At 36.5% G+C, this 15713-nt stretch overlaps 1 protein-coding gene across 2 annotated transcripts in view; it reads left to right on the plus strand.

The window, feature by feature from the left end:
* The window catches only part of Myo81F (Myosin 81F), a 227652-nt gene that overhangs the window by 183214 nt on the left and 28725 nt on the right, over positions 1–15713 (plus strand). For both annotated transcript variants that reach the window (XM_067116921.1, XM_067116922.1), the window contains exons 3-16: positions 4311–4373; positions 4889–5141; positions 5829–6019; positions 6546–6758; positions 6918–7195; positions 7487–7622; positions 7750–7875; positions 8000–8117; positions 8807–8928; positions 9252–9397; positions 9952–10164; positions 10849–11018; positions 11204–11340; positions 12206–12354. In XM_067116921.1, coding sequence (XP_066973022.1) covers positions 4311–4373; positions 4889–5141; positions 5829–6019; positions 6546–6758; positions 6918–7195; positions 7487–7622; positions 7750–7875; positions 8000–8117; positions 8807–8928; positions 9252–9397; positions 9952–10164; positions 10849–11018; positions 11204–11340; positions 12206–12354 — 2315 coding nt within the window. The remainder of the gene's footprint in view (positions 1–4310; positions 4374–4888; positions 5142–5828; positions 6020–6545; positions 6759–6917; positions 7196–7486; positions 7623–7749; positions 7876–7999; positions 8118–8806; positions 8929–9251; positions 9398–9951; positions 10165–10848; positions 11019–11203; positions 11341–12205; positions 12355–15713) is intronic.

Here is a 15713-nt window from a genome sequence, read left to right on the forward strand (position 1 = left end):
TATTATTATTATTCAGAAGATGAACCTATTCATGCGGAATAACCTTTCAGGGCCATTGACTTGAAATTCAAGCTTCCAAAGAACATGGTGTTCATTAGAAAGTAGTAACAGAAGGTAATAGGAAATACAGAAAGAAGGGATCGCTTATTAAAAAAAATAAATAAAAGAGTTTAAGCTAAGTTAACCCCCCGTGCAAATGAATGCGTAACAAGAATATTGACGGTAGAGAGAACGTTACATATTTCCCATGTTAAAATTTTTTGTGCCATTTGGCAATAGCAGTAAATTGTTATCGATAGTTATCTTAGGTAACATCGACCGACTTTACATTTATTGGTGTATTTTTTTTGCCCGCAAATCACTCCAGTTTATAATTCCCTTAATTTCGGATGGACATCACTTCTGGTTACAGTGAATTTTGAATAACAAATGTGTTGTGTGTGTTAAAATTCATACGTGTAAGACTCCGCTTTCGGAAACTGAATTTAATTAGGCCTCCCCCCTCTCTCTCTCTCTCTCTCTCTCTCTCTCTCTCTCTCTCTCTCTCTCTCTCTCTCTCTCTCTCTAGCATTCGTCTCGGCGTCGACGATCCTAGTTGATCTGACGCCAGTTTGTCCTTTTGATTATGCATGAATCAATCGGTCATTCCTGTCTTTCCTACTTCTCTTGCTTCATGCATTAGCCTGTGGCCGTTAGTAGAGAGAGAGAGAGAGAGAGAGAGAGAGAGAGAGAGAGAGAGAATCACTTATTCCTTCGGTTCTGAGACCTCACTTTCCACCATTACTTCTAAGATTGGTCGCAAGGTTTAGTAATGGTCACAGCAGTTTAAACGCCAACAGTCTTTGGCTTTGTGCGGTCACCCATCCATGCACTGGCCAGATCCAGAGTATGTTGAAGCATACTGTTAAGTGTTTCCCATTACGTATAACGTGTCTGATTCTGATAGGAATTCGCATACCGTACGTGTACTGTTTGTGTTTTGTTATGCCTGTCGTACACATTCCTGTATATCTACTTTTGCGCTTATATTCCTCCCTCCTGTTCTCTAGTTTTATCATTATTTATGTGATGGTATAAAGTTAACAGTTGTTGTTCCTTATAAGTTATTATTAGTATATATTTTACATAACTAGACTATATCCTTTGCAGTACTGCTAACTGTAAGAGAGAAGACTTTAAGTTAGAGTTTCTCATATAACCGCATTCATCGATTTTTATGAATATCAGTGTTATTGTATCTAATGTCGATGGATTGTCGTTAATGTATCGACAAAATAAGGATAGATAGTTATTTCTGAAGTAGACAGATAGAAATAGACAGAGCATAATTATTTGCTGAACGCATCATTATGCGAACACTTCCCACCATACACAGAGCTTCCCGACCTTTCAACTGCAGGCACCGCGGCTCCGTTCTCCTCAAACATGCATATTCACACGCGCGGATAATCATAAATCCAGGTAACTTACCTGTGCAACCTGGCTCGCAGGGATTCCCCTTGGGACCCACCCCACCCCCTCCCCTCGCCTGTGCTTGCCCTTGCAGAATGAATGAATGCTTGCATATTGCATCACAGCTGGAAAGGGGTGCGGAGGCACTCAGGCATAGAAGGCGCTGTCCAGCTACACAGGCAAAACATATCCTCGCTTAAATAATTCCCTCTGCGCTCCACCTTTTCTCGTCTCTCTCTGGCTTTCCCTCTGTGCTCCACCTTTTCTCCTCTCTCTCCGGCTTTCCCTCTGTGCTCCACCTTTTCTCTCTCTCTCTCTCTCTCTCTCTCTCTCTCTCTCTCTCTCTCTCTCTCTCTCTCTCTCTCTCTGGCTATCCCTTTTTAAAAGGAAGTTTAATCTGCCTCCGAGATTGCGGAAAATGGCTTCTTGTTGAGGTTTTTCTTTATAACAAGTGGCCGCATAGGTTTGCATCCATTCAGAAAGAACTTTAAATTAAAAAAGTAACTTTTGCATTCATGCAGAAAGAACTTTTACCTTTAAAAGAGAGAAAACAAATTTTTTCTTCCTTCAAGAGGACTTTTCCTTTCAAAAGATTCAAACCGCGAATTTTTTTCTCCATTTCGAAATTCTTAAAAAAACTAATTTTCGTATTGAGATAAGAAAAAAAGGTAGTATTCCCTTTGAAAATCAGAGTTTTTTCTTTTGAAATAATGAAAAAATGGATTGCGATCCGTACTTACAGAAACATTGTACTTCTTAAAAAAAAACATTTCTCCCAAACGGAGCACATCTCGTTGAAAGCACGATTTCCCTCTCCTAAAAAAAAAAAAATAAAATAAAATAAACAGTTGACGCAACTTGCATGACCCGGGCTGACGTGCTGCTCCTCACCGGAAGTGCATTTCATTATCTTAAAACTGCTGTTACAGGCCTCTTCCGTCACGACACCAATGCACGCTGCTCTGGACGGGAATGTCGAGGCAAAGTTTTGAGCATCGGTCTGCGTGTTCTTCTTCTTCTTCTTCTTCTTCTTCTTCTTTCTTTTTCTTCTTCTTCTTCTTCTTCTTCTTCGGTGTTTGAGGTTTGAGGTGACGCTGCTGCGTTTTGATAGGATGAGGGTTTGAGAAAAAGCAGATAAGAGTCTCATTAGGATAAGTAATTTTTCGGAGTGGAGGTGCGTTGGGTTGCGCGTTTGACTGTGCGTGATCGCAAAGCCATTTTCCTCATTTTTTTTTTCACTTAGACATTATTTGTTACACCTATTTCATTCTGCTTTTGTTTCATTAATTGTTCTTTTGTATGGCTCGGTTATTTGTTGCACTTATTTCATTCTGCTTTTGTTTTGGTAATTATTCTTTTGTGTGGCTCACTTATTTGTTGCACTTATTTAGTCGTAATTTTGTTTTGTTAATTATTCTTTTGTATGGCTCGGTTTTTTCATCGTCTATTCCGCATATTTTTATTTTTATCAAAGTAGATCATTAGCCTTTCATGGTTTTTTTTGGTATAGTTAGTGAATACTTAATTTTTTTTTTAGATTGTCAGTCATATCACAGCCACTTCATTTTGAACAATGAGAACATTATTATTTTAGTCCACATAATCCACAGTGACTTCTATGGTGCATGTAAAGCAATATTCTCATAACTGTTGGGTACTATTTAATAGTCACCTTATCACAGTAGTAGTTATAATACAGATAGTTACTACTTAGTTGTACCAACAAATTACTATTGAAGCAATTAACACTATGTACAGCTAATCGTTACTATGTATTCTGAAACCACTGAATAATTTCCGTCTGAAATAATCGGATGAAATTGCAACTCAGCGACGGCTCAGCTAAATCACAGAGAGAGAGAGAGAGAGAGAGAGAGAGAGAGAGAGAGAGAGAGAGAGAGAGAGAGAGAGAGAAGGGGCCACATTGTCGCATTTCCTCGTGTCGACACGGGCCTGTAAAGGATGGAGTTATGTGACAGACGGAATTGTCATGAGAGGGGAAATACTTTAGGGGAAAGGGAGATTGAGACGGGGATAGCTGCAGAGGAAAAGATGTAAGTTGATGTTATAGAAGCTGGCGATTCGAATGAGGAAAAGAGAGAGAGAGAGAGAGAGAGAGAGAGAGAGAGAGAGAGAGAGAGAGAGAGAGAGGGGGATGCTGTAAGTAAGGAGGAAGTGGAAAAACCAGTCCACAGGAATTTAAGGGACTTGGAAAATAGGAGAGAGAGAGAGAGAGAGAGAGAGAGAGAGAGAGAGAGAGAGAGAGAGAGAGAGAGAGAGAGAGGATGCTGTAAATAAGGAGGACGTGGAAAAACCAATTCACAAGAATTTAAGGGACATGGAAAATCGTTTGTGGTTGACATTAACATCGTTTTATTTTGGGGGAACTGTTTAGATAATCGCCGAGTGTCCTTTTATTCCTGTTATATAAGGCTTAATTGATAAGCAGATCACTGGATTATACCCAGTAGTGTATAATTTAGATCCGTTTCGATTGACTTTTAGTAAGTAAAATATAATGTCTTTCCTTTGTTACTGTCTTACCGAACTTGGAGCCTGCATTTATGTCTCTTTGTTTCTGCATCTGTTACTGCATACATGTTATCTCAAAGAGCTACCGACGGATTTCTGTGTTAATAATTTACAGGGCGGAGATATGAACCAAGGAAGTTTGGATTCTGTTTTGAGATGCATCTTCATTGACCCAAAGTGGATCCGGGATTTATCTATTTCTTTTTCTTAAGGTGTTATGAGTTCTTCCAGTGCCCTCAAAGCTGAATGGATACTAGACATATGGAGAATAAAAAAAAATACAGACATATCAAATCCAGGTTTTTCCTTAACTGCAATGATCTCAGACCTACACCGGCAGCATTCTCATAGCCGTCAACCCCTACAAGGAGCTTGATATCTATGGACCCGTAAGTATTCTAGATTTTAATAAACATATATATATATATATATATATATATATATATATATATATATATATATATATATATATATATATATTGTAAAGATCAAGGATATTTTAAATCTTGAATGAAGTGGTGATATATTAATGCAGTTGTTTAATTCCCCAGTAGGGAGGTTAGTGCTATCAGTGCACCTCGTGTTGGGCACTGTAGGCATTACTTAAGTTCTTTGCAGCGTGCCTTCCTTAGGCCCCTAGCTGCAACCCCTTTCGTTCCTTTTACTGTACCTCCTATCATATTCTCTTTCTTCCATCGTACTTTCCTCAACCCTGTCCTAACAGTTGATTCATAGTGCAACTGCTTTGAGGTTTTCCTCCTGTTACACCTTTCAAAACCCTTTTGTACTGTCAATTCCGTTTCAGACTCTGGCCTAAATTCTATATTCTATTCTATACAGAAATTTCGAGTGTCGTAAATGCAATTAATACCGACCTTTCACCTTCCATTTTTGCCAACGATAGGAAAACTTGATGCGGTACCAGGGCCGCAAGCTCCTGGAGGAGGAGCCCCATGTCTACGCCATCTCGGAGTCGTCCTTCGTCGCCCTCAAGAGATCCGACAAGAATCAGTCGTGCGTCATCTCGGGAGAGTCGGGCGCGGGCAAGACGGAGACCACGAAGTTCATCCTTCAGTACTTGTGCTCCGTGACCTCGGGTGTCTCGACCTGGGTCGAACAGCAGATCCTCGAGGCCAACACCATTCTCGAAGCATTCGGTGAGTGGTTGATTCCATTAACTGGCTCTCAGGCCTCATTATGACTCTATCAGTCACTTGATCCAAAGATCAGGTTTAACTCCAGAGTAAAAACCAAAGGATTTTACCCCTCTGATTTCTTCGTAAACATTTCTGGGTCATCTTTATTTGTATTAACTTACTAGATTTTGTATTGTTAAAAACTGCAGTTAAGATTTAAATTGATAAAATGTAGTTATCTAACATTTTGCTTTTTTTTGTTTTGTTAAGGTAGATTGGTAGTGCTGTTAAATGCTAGGAAAATTTTGCTTCTGAAGTATTTTAGGGCTTTATTGTGTGGTCTGTTGGTAAAATCTAAAGTTTTTATATTTGTCATTTTATGGTGCAAAATCAGTGTTATTCTAAATTAGTTTTACATCAGACCTTTGGTAAAAATAATGTTTTAAAAAAATAATGTTTTAACATGTGGGAGGTGAACATACCTTGCTATTTGTTTATGTTTATTTGTCTTTATTTTAACTCATATTTATCATTCACTTCCTTTCCTTTCTTTTTCCTCCTTGTTAATACAGAGATCTTTCTAGTTATTTTCAGTTCTCTCTCTCTCTCTCTCTACTCTTACTTTTCTTCCCTGGGATAGGTAGCTCAGTACTTCAGTGCTTCTATTCATCATGTACAATTCCATTTCATTCCTCTTAATCCCCACAGGTAATGCTAAGACGGTAAGAAATGACAACTCCAGCCGCTTCGGGAAGTTCATGCAGGTGTGCTTCGATTCCTCGTGGCATATCAAGGGCTGCGTCATGCAGGACTATCTTCTGGAGCAGTCGCGCATAACTTTCCAGGGCCCACAGGAGCGCAACTACCACGTCTTCTATCAGCTGGTTGCAGCTGCCAAGGTTTGTTGGCAAGTGGGAGTAATGTCACTCCACATAGATATGGGTTCAGTGACTTTGTTAACCTTATCTCTAGATTTCAAGTTTGAATGAAGAATCTCTCTCTCTCTCTCTCTCTCTCTCTCTCTCTCTCTCTCTCTCTCTCTCTCTCTCTCTCTCTCTCTCTCTCTCTCTCTAATACGTACGTACATACATACACACATAAATACATACATATACTGTATATATATGCATGTGTGTGTGTTTGTTGCAAAGCCACCAGGAAATGAACAAAAAGTGAAGGTACCAAATGCTCTCTTGTTGTTGCAATACATTCTCAAGTTATGATGGTGTGATGCTTGTATTTCTTGCCAACCTAGGCTTAAATTGCCTAAGCATTATTATCTGTAGTGTACAAAATCCCTTGAATTTGGAAATTGTACTAGGTTGTACTGTACATTACTGATTGAAGTGACAGGTTTAATATGAATTTAATAAGCTTACTAGCAGGTCTTTCTGAATTTCATAAAAATGTATTCTTGCTTTACAGAGCAACAAGGAGATAGCTGATCAGTTTCACCTGCGACCTGCTGAATTTTACACCTATTTGAACCAGTCTGGCTGCATCACAATAGATGGAGTTGATGATCTCAGGAAGTTTGATGCGCTCCGCTTGGCATTCAATGTGCTTCATGTACCACAGGACATATGTGATGGAATATACGGGACATTAGCTGCCATCCTGTGGCTCGGCAACTTAGAGGTACCGTACTGAACAGTCGTAACATTTGATATCCAGTGCATAACAAATATGTGATGCCCAATAGTTCTAATATCTGTTAATTGTTCTGAATTTTTGGCTGGATATTACTGTAGTATGTTAGGCTATAAGAGGATTTTCAAAAATTTTCCCTTCCTTTAGTTTGCAGATATTGATGGTGAGAACTGCGAATTGACTGATAAAGATAAAGAGATCCTGACGATAGTATCTGGGTTGCTGGGGTTGAAAGAGGAGGATCTTCTCGGCACGGTTCTTCAGAGACAAATTAACATCAGAGGCAACATAACCCACATCCCCCTTAAGCTTGCCGAAGCTCGAGAAAACAGGCATGCCATGGCAAAAGCACTTTACTCCCGCACTTTTGCCTGGTTGGTCGATCATATTAATAAGTGCACAAACCCCGGACAGGATCAGACCAGGTAATGATATTTCGTTGTTCCAGATTATCTCAAGTGATTCGAAGACTGATTTTTATTCCTTGGTTTTATGTGCCTCTCCACATAAAAATAAACAGTTTTTAAATAGTTTTTCCTTGTGCAAAATAGTAAAATCACATACTGATACCTAATATGTTTAAATACAGTACTGTACTGTATATTTTATCTTTCTATATAATTTTTCTGCACATGTAAACTTACAAGGAGAGTACTTTGATATACTGATTATAATGGGTTTTATAAAAGCATGTTTAAAGTGGTTTATTTTTTCAGGTTCCTTGGAGTCCTGGACATATTTGGTTTTGAGAATTTTGCCGTGAATTCCTTTGAACAGCTTTGTATTAACTACACCAACGAAAAACTGCACAAATTTTTCAACCATTACGTATTTGCATTAGAGCAAGAAATTGTAAGTGCCATTTGCAGTAGTAGTATTTCCTGACATTTTGAACATGTTCCTTGAAAATAACTACTGTAGTACCTGTATGCCTTTTAAGCATAGACAGTTGAATAATATGACTGCTTTTACTTTCCAGTACCAACAAGAAGAGATAAAGTTTTCACACATAACATTCACTGACAATACTGAGTGCCTTGAGCTCATGGAGAAGCCTCCCAGATGCATTCTGAAACTTTTGTCAGAGGAGTGTCGAATGCCAAAGGTATACTTACCGTGCCTCTTCTTTGAAACTTGATGACTGTATCTTTTATTGTGAATTACAGTGTTGAATTACATTTTTACTGTAATATAATTCATGTGCATTACAGTGTTTATTATCTCTTTAGGGATCAGATAAGTCTTACCTGACGAAGTTGCACCAGGAGTTTGAGACGCATGCAAATTACATCAAGGGAGAAGATAGAAGAAAATGGGAAGTGGAGTTTGGTATTAATCACTATGCAGGTAATGATGATATTTTCAAGGGATTTTCTTTCCATTTGTAATTAAACATCAAACATTTTTTTATATGGATAGATTTGTGAAGTTTGTAAAATTCTCATGGCCAATCTTGAGCATATTTTGAGTTAATTAACCTTCCTTGGCCCCTAATGAGCCAATATGGTTTGGTAGTTGAATAGTATTGGAAAATACATACTATTATTACCTTAGTATCCTTGTTGAGTTTACTTTTTTTTTATAGAATTTTAGGATGTTTTGATTTTGCAATCAGAATGCATTTCTTGTCATGCAATTTCTCTGGTTGAAGATGTCAGTACAGCATTTCCCATATTCCAGTGTCATAACAGTAAGTTTATATGTTGAATAAGAACAGATATCGGTGAAGATAATTTTGATGTATTGTGCTGTAAGTATGATATACATTCAGCATTGTCTACATGATTCAGATGTGGTCCACCTTGACCATACATTCATTCATGTCTGTGTGATTTGGAAGTGGTCCAACATGACCAGGTGTAAAGAGGAATATACATCATTGCATTTCAAGATCTTCACCCTTTCAATAACTTTATTGACATAAATGCAGTTGAATAGCCTCTTGCATTTGGAATATGTGACAAGACATGCGAATTCAGTAAATAATTAAATTGTTGTATTTGTGTGATGTTTAATAAGTTGTTTTTTGCTTTCAGGCAAGGTGATTTATACAGTAAAAGGATTTGTTGACAAAAATAGAGATACCCAGCAAGATGTCTTCTTCGAACTGATGAATAAATCAGAAAATAAATTTGTGTCAGACCTAACAAGATTTCAGGTGAGGAATTTATGTTATGTCCCAACGTGGAACTGCTCTGAATGATATTTGAACTTTTCATAAATATTTCAGGACTATTTGCATAGATATGTATATGTAAAGATTATTGAAGTTCATTCTCTTTGTGTTTCATACGTTATGTCATTCTTATATTCGATCTACTTCTTTGGCTTTTAGACGTCATTTTAACTCATTGACGTTTGCAATTAAATATACTAATTTCAATGGGGTTTTAGGTGCCGTGAGAGCACTGAATATGCTATTATGGCTGCTGCTTTGTTATTCTTAAGCATTTCATTTGATAAATTTTTTCATAACTACAGGACTTGCTTGGATGCACAATTGCAAGGATGGGTGCCATTCATAGCACTATCTCCAGAGGAACCACCAAAGGCAAACCAACTGTCTCGGATGCTTTCCGTAATCAGCTGCAGGCATTGGTCGATGTTTTGCAGTCAACAAACCCATGGTAAATATGAATGTTGTTTATGTATTAATGTTTTGAAGAATTTTAACGTTACAGTCATTCTGTAGGCCATTTTATAATGCTGTATTGTAATTTAGGAAGGTTGAATGAAGTGTTTGTTTCAGGTATCTGTTTATTTTGCATTTTAACACAGCACTTGTTTAAAAAAATTAACAAGCTTTCATCTTTCATTTTACTGTTTTGGGTTACTGTAGTATGAATATTCAATGGTATTTTATGAATGGGTTTCACTTACACTTTGCCATAGTACAGTCTAGGGTTATTCAGAAGGACAGGGAAGGAAATACTGTAATGTAGAATTAAATGCTATTTTCCTTAAAAAAAACTAGGAATAAATCTTGTATGAGATTTAAATTAAGAAAAGGAATAAAACATAAATGAACTATTTTCAAATTAAAAATGGAAAAACTCTGGTAAAATTAAGGCTGTACATAAAGTTATATCTTTGTGTTATTTTCCTTTTTTTCACCTCCATATTATCATTATGAAGGTTATTATTGTTGCAATTTTCAGCACTACTGACTTGTTCCTTCCAGGTATGTCCGCTGTATTAAGCCCAACAAGAACAAGGCTGCTGATATGTACGACGAAGCAATGGTGCTTGATCAGCTGCGATACCTTGGCATGAACGATATTATCCGAATTCGTAAGGAGGGTTTCCCAATTCACATGAAATACGAAGAATTCATTTCCAGATATTTCTGTCTCCACAAAAAGAGAAGATATCCTGACACAAAGCAACATGTTTGGTGAGTACCTTCTATCTTTTAATGTGGCTTGTATTTACTCTGTTGTCTTTTACTGTTTTATAAAACTTCAATATTCTTTGTTTGGAAGTCATATAATCATGTCAAGTATTCTTATTTGTATGCCATAATTTAGATGGGTTGTGGTTAGTACCTGTATAGTACCTGTATACATTTATTATCATCATTATGCCCTCCAGCATTGTGTACATTAATATAAAGGGCCTCTGAATTTCTGCCACTTTGTCTTTCTATGCTTTAGCTTCCACAAATCCTCACTGATCTTCTGCCTTCCTTCACATAATTCTCATCCAAATATGTTCGGGTCTTCCAACTCATCTAGTGCCCACAGGAGTCCAGCTGGTACCATCATATATTATACATCCAGAGGTTTTGCAAAGTCGTGTCCAAACCATCCCCTTCTCCCTTGCATCATTATCTCATAAAAATATGAAACTTGCATAATTTCTAACTCTTTCCTGCCATGTAACTCCTAGTATTTTTAAAGCATTATTCTGAAATCAAGATCTTTTAGATATAGTTCCATTGTCATACCATGATTTATATCTGCTTAGTAATGCAGATCATGAATGATGTTACTTTCAAGTGGATTTTCAGTATTTCTTTATAGTAATACAAATTTTAGGAAATTTCTGTGAATTTCACATGACGTATTTTATTTGATAGTGACCTCATGAAGAATCAGAATTTGCCTCCCAAGGAATGGCAGATAGGAAAGACCAAAGTTTTCATTCGTCAGAAAGTTTACGAGCCCTTGGAGGACAGGAGGCAAACAGTTATGATTGCAGCAGCAATCAAGATTCAGGCACTTTACCGGATGCACAGACATAGGAAAGGTTAGTCATTCTTTTTTGGTTTTTATGTTGTCATGACTGAAAATTGTAAATTTTCGTGAAAGTTATGCTATACATGTTAGTTTCCAATTTTTCACACACAGGATTGTTTCTCTGAATTGGAGGTGTTAGTCAACTAGAAAACTGTGTTAGGAATTACAAAAGATTTATCTTAATTTTCTCTACAGAATATAATAGGATACATGCTGCATGTTTGACCATTCAGAATTACTATCGTGGCTGGAAGCAGCGCCTCGCTTTCATCAGAATGCGAAGAGCTGTCATAATCATTCAGTGCAATGTCAGAGGAATGTTTGCTCGGGAAGTAAGTAGACATCCATACAGTTGCTGAAAACCTTTTCTTAGGGACTTATGTTTATTCACAGTTTTATTAATTATTGTCCATGAATTTATTACTTATATTAAGTCAGAATTGCAGTTTACTTTGTGTTGATCTCTATATGTTACTTATTTCTTTATTTCTCCTGGTGAACTTGATATTGAGTAATAAAAGCAGGCCTTATGATGGAAGAATAAAAACAAAAAATAGCCTGTACATTTTGTTCGTTGTGATTGGTAGTCTGTTATCATCCCTGCTTTTACTTCACTCTAACTTTATTACTTGTATTAAAAGCTGTCAGTATGTTATGACTGCATATGTTGGGAGAGGTTCAGTGTTCTCAAAAAGGCTAAGTTTATGGCTGCATGCATTCAGTATGTTTTAGACTGCCTTGCTCCTCCTTATGATTATTATGTAACTGCTATAGTTGATCACCATGATAGATGGATGGTTAACAGTTTAGGCCAGTCACTTGAAAAGGCCACAACCCTTATGAGATGTCAAGAAGATATTAGTAGTGGGCCCTGGTATCATGTAGCTGCCAGTTTCTAAAAGAGAAAGCGGAGAAATGTTATATTAATCTTTAAAACTAAGGCAGGTTTCAAAGCCCCACAGTCTCTTGTTCAGCCTTTAAAGAGCCAGCCTGTGGGAAGGGACTGAAAGAATACAGGGACAATTAAGATGTATGGCTTGTGGGGGGGCTTACAGAGAATTATTGATGAAAACAAGTAGGAATTTAAGAAGCAAATGTTATTATGATGAATGTGTGGATGGAGGAATCATAATAAAGGGAAAATAAAGAGATTAGGCAAAAGGCATTTTTCACCACAGCTGTTTTCCTTTTTTAAAGGTTGCCAATGCTTTACGGGAAATGAAACGCATAGAGGAGGAGCAACGACGAAGAGAAAGATTAGAAGAGGAGAGACGGCAGAGGGAGGAAGAGGCCCTTAGACTTGCTGAAGATGAAGAAAAGAAGAAAGAACTGGAAGAAGCCCAAAGGTATGTTGTTAGTTTTCTGCCAAAGAATGGAAGCCTCAAAGGTCTCAAGAAAGCATGGGGTTAAGTGCCTCTTGAACTGGTCATTTACTATTTCCTTGGTAAGGCAATGAATTCTATAATGCCTTTGATTATATCCTCTCAGTTATTGAGTGCCTGTATTTGTAATGTCATTATTTGTGAATTTTTGTACCTGTGTTTACAAACTGATTTACTATAATCAACAGTAGTCTTATATTCAGGCACTTATTTGTGTTTTCATTTTCTGTATACCAGTTTTATATTTTGAATTGATTGTTTTGTTTTGTGGGGATTGGGGGTTTCTGAGACTTGAATATCAGGCAAAAGCTTTTGGTGGAAAAACAGTGAAATTAAGCTCTGTTGGTTTCAGGTAGCTCTTTTGAAATACTATGCAGATCTGTTTAAAATGAAATCCTTGCATGGGCACCTGGTTTGTCTTGGTTGTACCAGTGACCACCTGTCAATCTAGTTTTTATGGCCATGGTTATGATATACAAAGGTGCCCAAATTCATGCTTCTGGTTATATTGCACAAGGTTGTTTACCTAGTACATTTAGCCCCTAGGCTCCTATGCACTGGCTGCTCAAAATCTTTCTTAACTTATAATGAAAGATAATATTACTTCTACTATACAGTAAAGAGTGGTTATTAACATGACGTTCATGGCTGATGATGATTAGCAGAGAAACAGAGGAACTGTAGAGTTATGATTAAAGGTTTTTATTGAGAAGCACAGTATCATTAAATTTGATACAGCTTTGTAAGGCTTAAGTTAAACTGAGAAAAATCATTGGCCTATTTATTCATCTTTTTTATTACTTAATATGGTATATATTAGTTTTGCACACACCATCTATCTAAATATATATTGTGGTTATTAACTGTATCTTACATTTTGTATAACACAAGACTTATCATAATTTAGCACAATATTGGTTCAAATCTAGGAATTCGTCCATTAACTTCTGTTAATAATTGATAAAATAATTAGAATTCCTTGTGTACGAAGTTCCAGGATTTGAAATTTATGTATGTCTCTACTTGGGAGTGTCATATCATCTCCATGTAACTGACTGCTTGAAAGTAGTGTTACTATAAGCATATGCTTGAAATCTTTCAGCAGCACAGTATCTGATAGAGTTGAAACCAGAGTTCAATTGAGCCAACTAGAATAGAGAAGAGTGATGAATCATATTCTACCAGATGTGTCAGTATGATGAAGCCTAACAGTTTGTGGCACTTGTCTCATCTCTGATTGGATAGTATTTATAAGGAAAATTTGCTTTTAATCTCAGGTATTTGTTGAGAAAATAAACATCAGATATAAGGTCTTTATCCAGCTGCTTCCCTTACATGTGAAAAGTAAATATTATTTAATTTAGATTTTCAAGATTGCTCATTTTGCAAATTTACAGTATTTTATTTTCTTTTTATTTTGTGTATTGAAGTTTGCAGTTTAGCTTTGTGCAAGGAAACCAGCACACCCATGTGTGGAATAGAAGAAAATTTTTACCACACATTGGGATCAAACCCAGGACTCTTGAGTGAAAGCCAAGGACTTATCAACTGAGCCATAGTCGCTGCCAACCTTGTCTTTCACTCGAGAGTCTGTTTAATCCCAATGAGAAGTATAAACTTATTAAAAATTGTGTTATGAGGATTATCTTTTGCACAGATCATGGTTTAAGATATTTTTTTTAATAAAGTTTAGAAAGAGTTAAAGTAAACAAAAAGAGAAGTGTGTACTTTGAAGAATCTGGGCTACTGTCCAAAATGCTCATTAACTTCATGACTAACATATGCACGTTTACTGGAGATAGTGTAGCTATTGGTAATGATTCATAATTCAGGGAGTTATGTCTTACTAATATAATGCAGTACAGTACATCACACAATATTTCACTTTATTGGACATGATTAGGGATATAGCAACTTGCTTTATAATTTATTCCTCTCTACTGGGATCCTCATTTACAGAGTGAAACGTTTAAAACAAGTTCCATTAATGCCTGTGTTTAAAAACTAGAATAATGTATTTTGTATGGTAGAAAGACTTTCAGAATGACAAAATAAAAAGTATTAACATATATAAATGAAATTATGAAGTTTGAACATATATAAATGAAATTATGAAGTTTCTAATAAGTGAAAGAGATTTCTTTTCAGTTGCAAATGCGTTTTAAATGTCAATAGGAATATAGTCTTGGATACTACCAAATCGCATCCATGGTGGAAAGAGACCGAGGGTAATGACAAAAAGTAAAATACAGCAGGTGGAGTTAGGGTGAAAGGGAAGCTACATGAACCTTTAATATTGCTTACAAATTGCTGCACGAAGTACCCAATAGGAATTGCTTGCCCTCTGGACGAAAAAAACTCATATCAAGTATTAAAGAGGGTTATGTTTACTTGATGCAGCATTGATATTCCTTTCTAAACTGAAAGGCTTTCAGAATTAGGGTGACGATATTATTATTTATAGAGTAACCATACAGTCGTAAATGATGGTAATGTAACCCGGCATTAAATGCAGGATAAATAGAACAGCCAGGAGAGAAAAGAAATTTGGGAACAAAATATGTAAAATAAAGAGAAAGTGATGCAGATGCAACAGAAGTGACGGGACAGAGAACCTTCATTAATGCTGTATGCAGTAATTAAAATGCAGAGTATGCTGTAACTAGTCCAGTCAGCGGTAGGAATAGATACTGGTTATTTTATAAAGACATTATCATTAAATCAGAACTGTGCGTTGCCAGTAACTGGAGAGTTCATTGTTTCACCATACACATAAGCCCACTGTTTGGAATTCAGTTGAATTTTCAAGAATATGTTCTCAGCATAAGATTAACCCAAAATTAATAAAGATATGCTGTATACTGTAGCTTCTTTTTAGGACTCACAGCCCTGTATTTGTGTGTTTTGTAGAGCAGTTGTTGTCAGTAGTATTTGTGTAACTTCAAAGATAAAATTACTTTGTAGCTCTGTGCTCTCAAGTTGATTAAGCAGATTTAAATCACTCGGTATTTTAGTGTTGATTTGAGGTACATGGATTGCGTGCTGTAGTTGAACATTAAAGAAAGGTAAATGTATTATGTCAGTATACCTGTACATAGGCCTACACTTGTCAATCCATTTTCAAGCAAGTTTATTTTCATATTTAAAACAGCTACAGTTGCACAGATTGAAGAGTCGCAAACTGCAGTTCCTTATGATAAGTTAAGGAAGATAATATTTTCGTGTAAATTCCATTTTGTGTAGGTAGACGGAATTAATGATAATGGTGATATTTTATGTTTCCATCAGCAAAGAGATATATTTCCTAGTAATAGCATCAGACA

Source organism: Macrobrachium rosenbergii, chromosome 14, assembly GCF_040412425.1.
Source record: "Macrobrachium rosenbergii isolate ZJJX-2024 chromosome 14, ASM4041242v1, whole genome shotgun sequence".
Lineage (NCBI taxonomy): Eukaryota > Metazoa > Arthropoda > Malacostraca > Decapoda > Palaemonidae > Macrobrachium > Macrobrachium rosenbergii.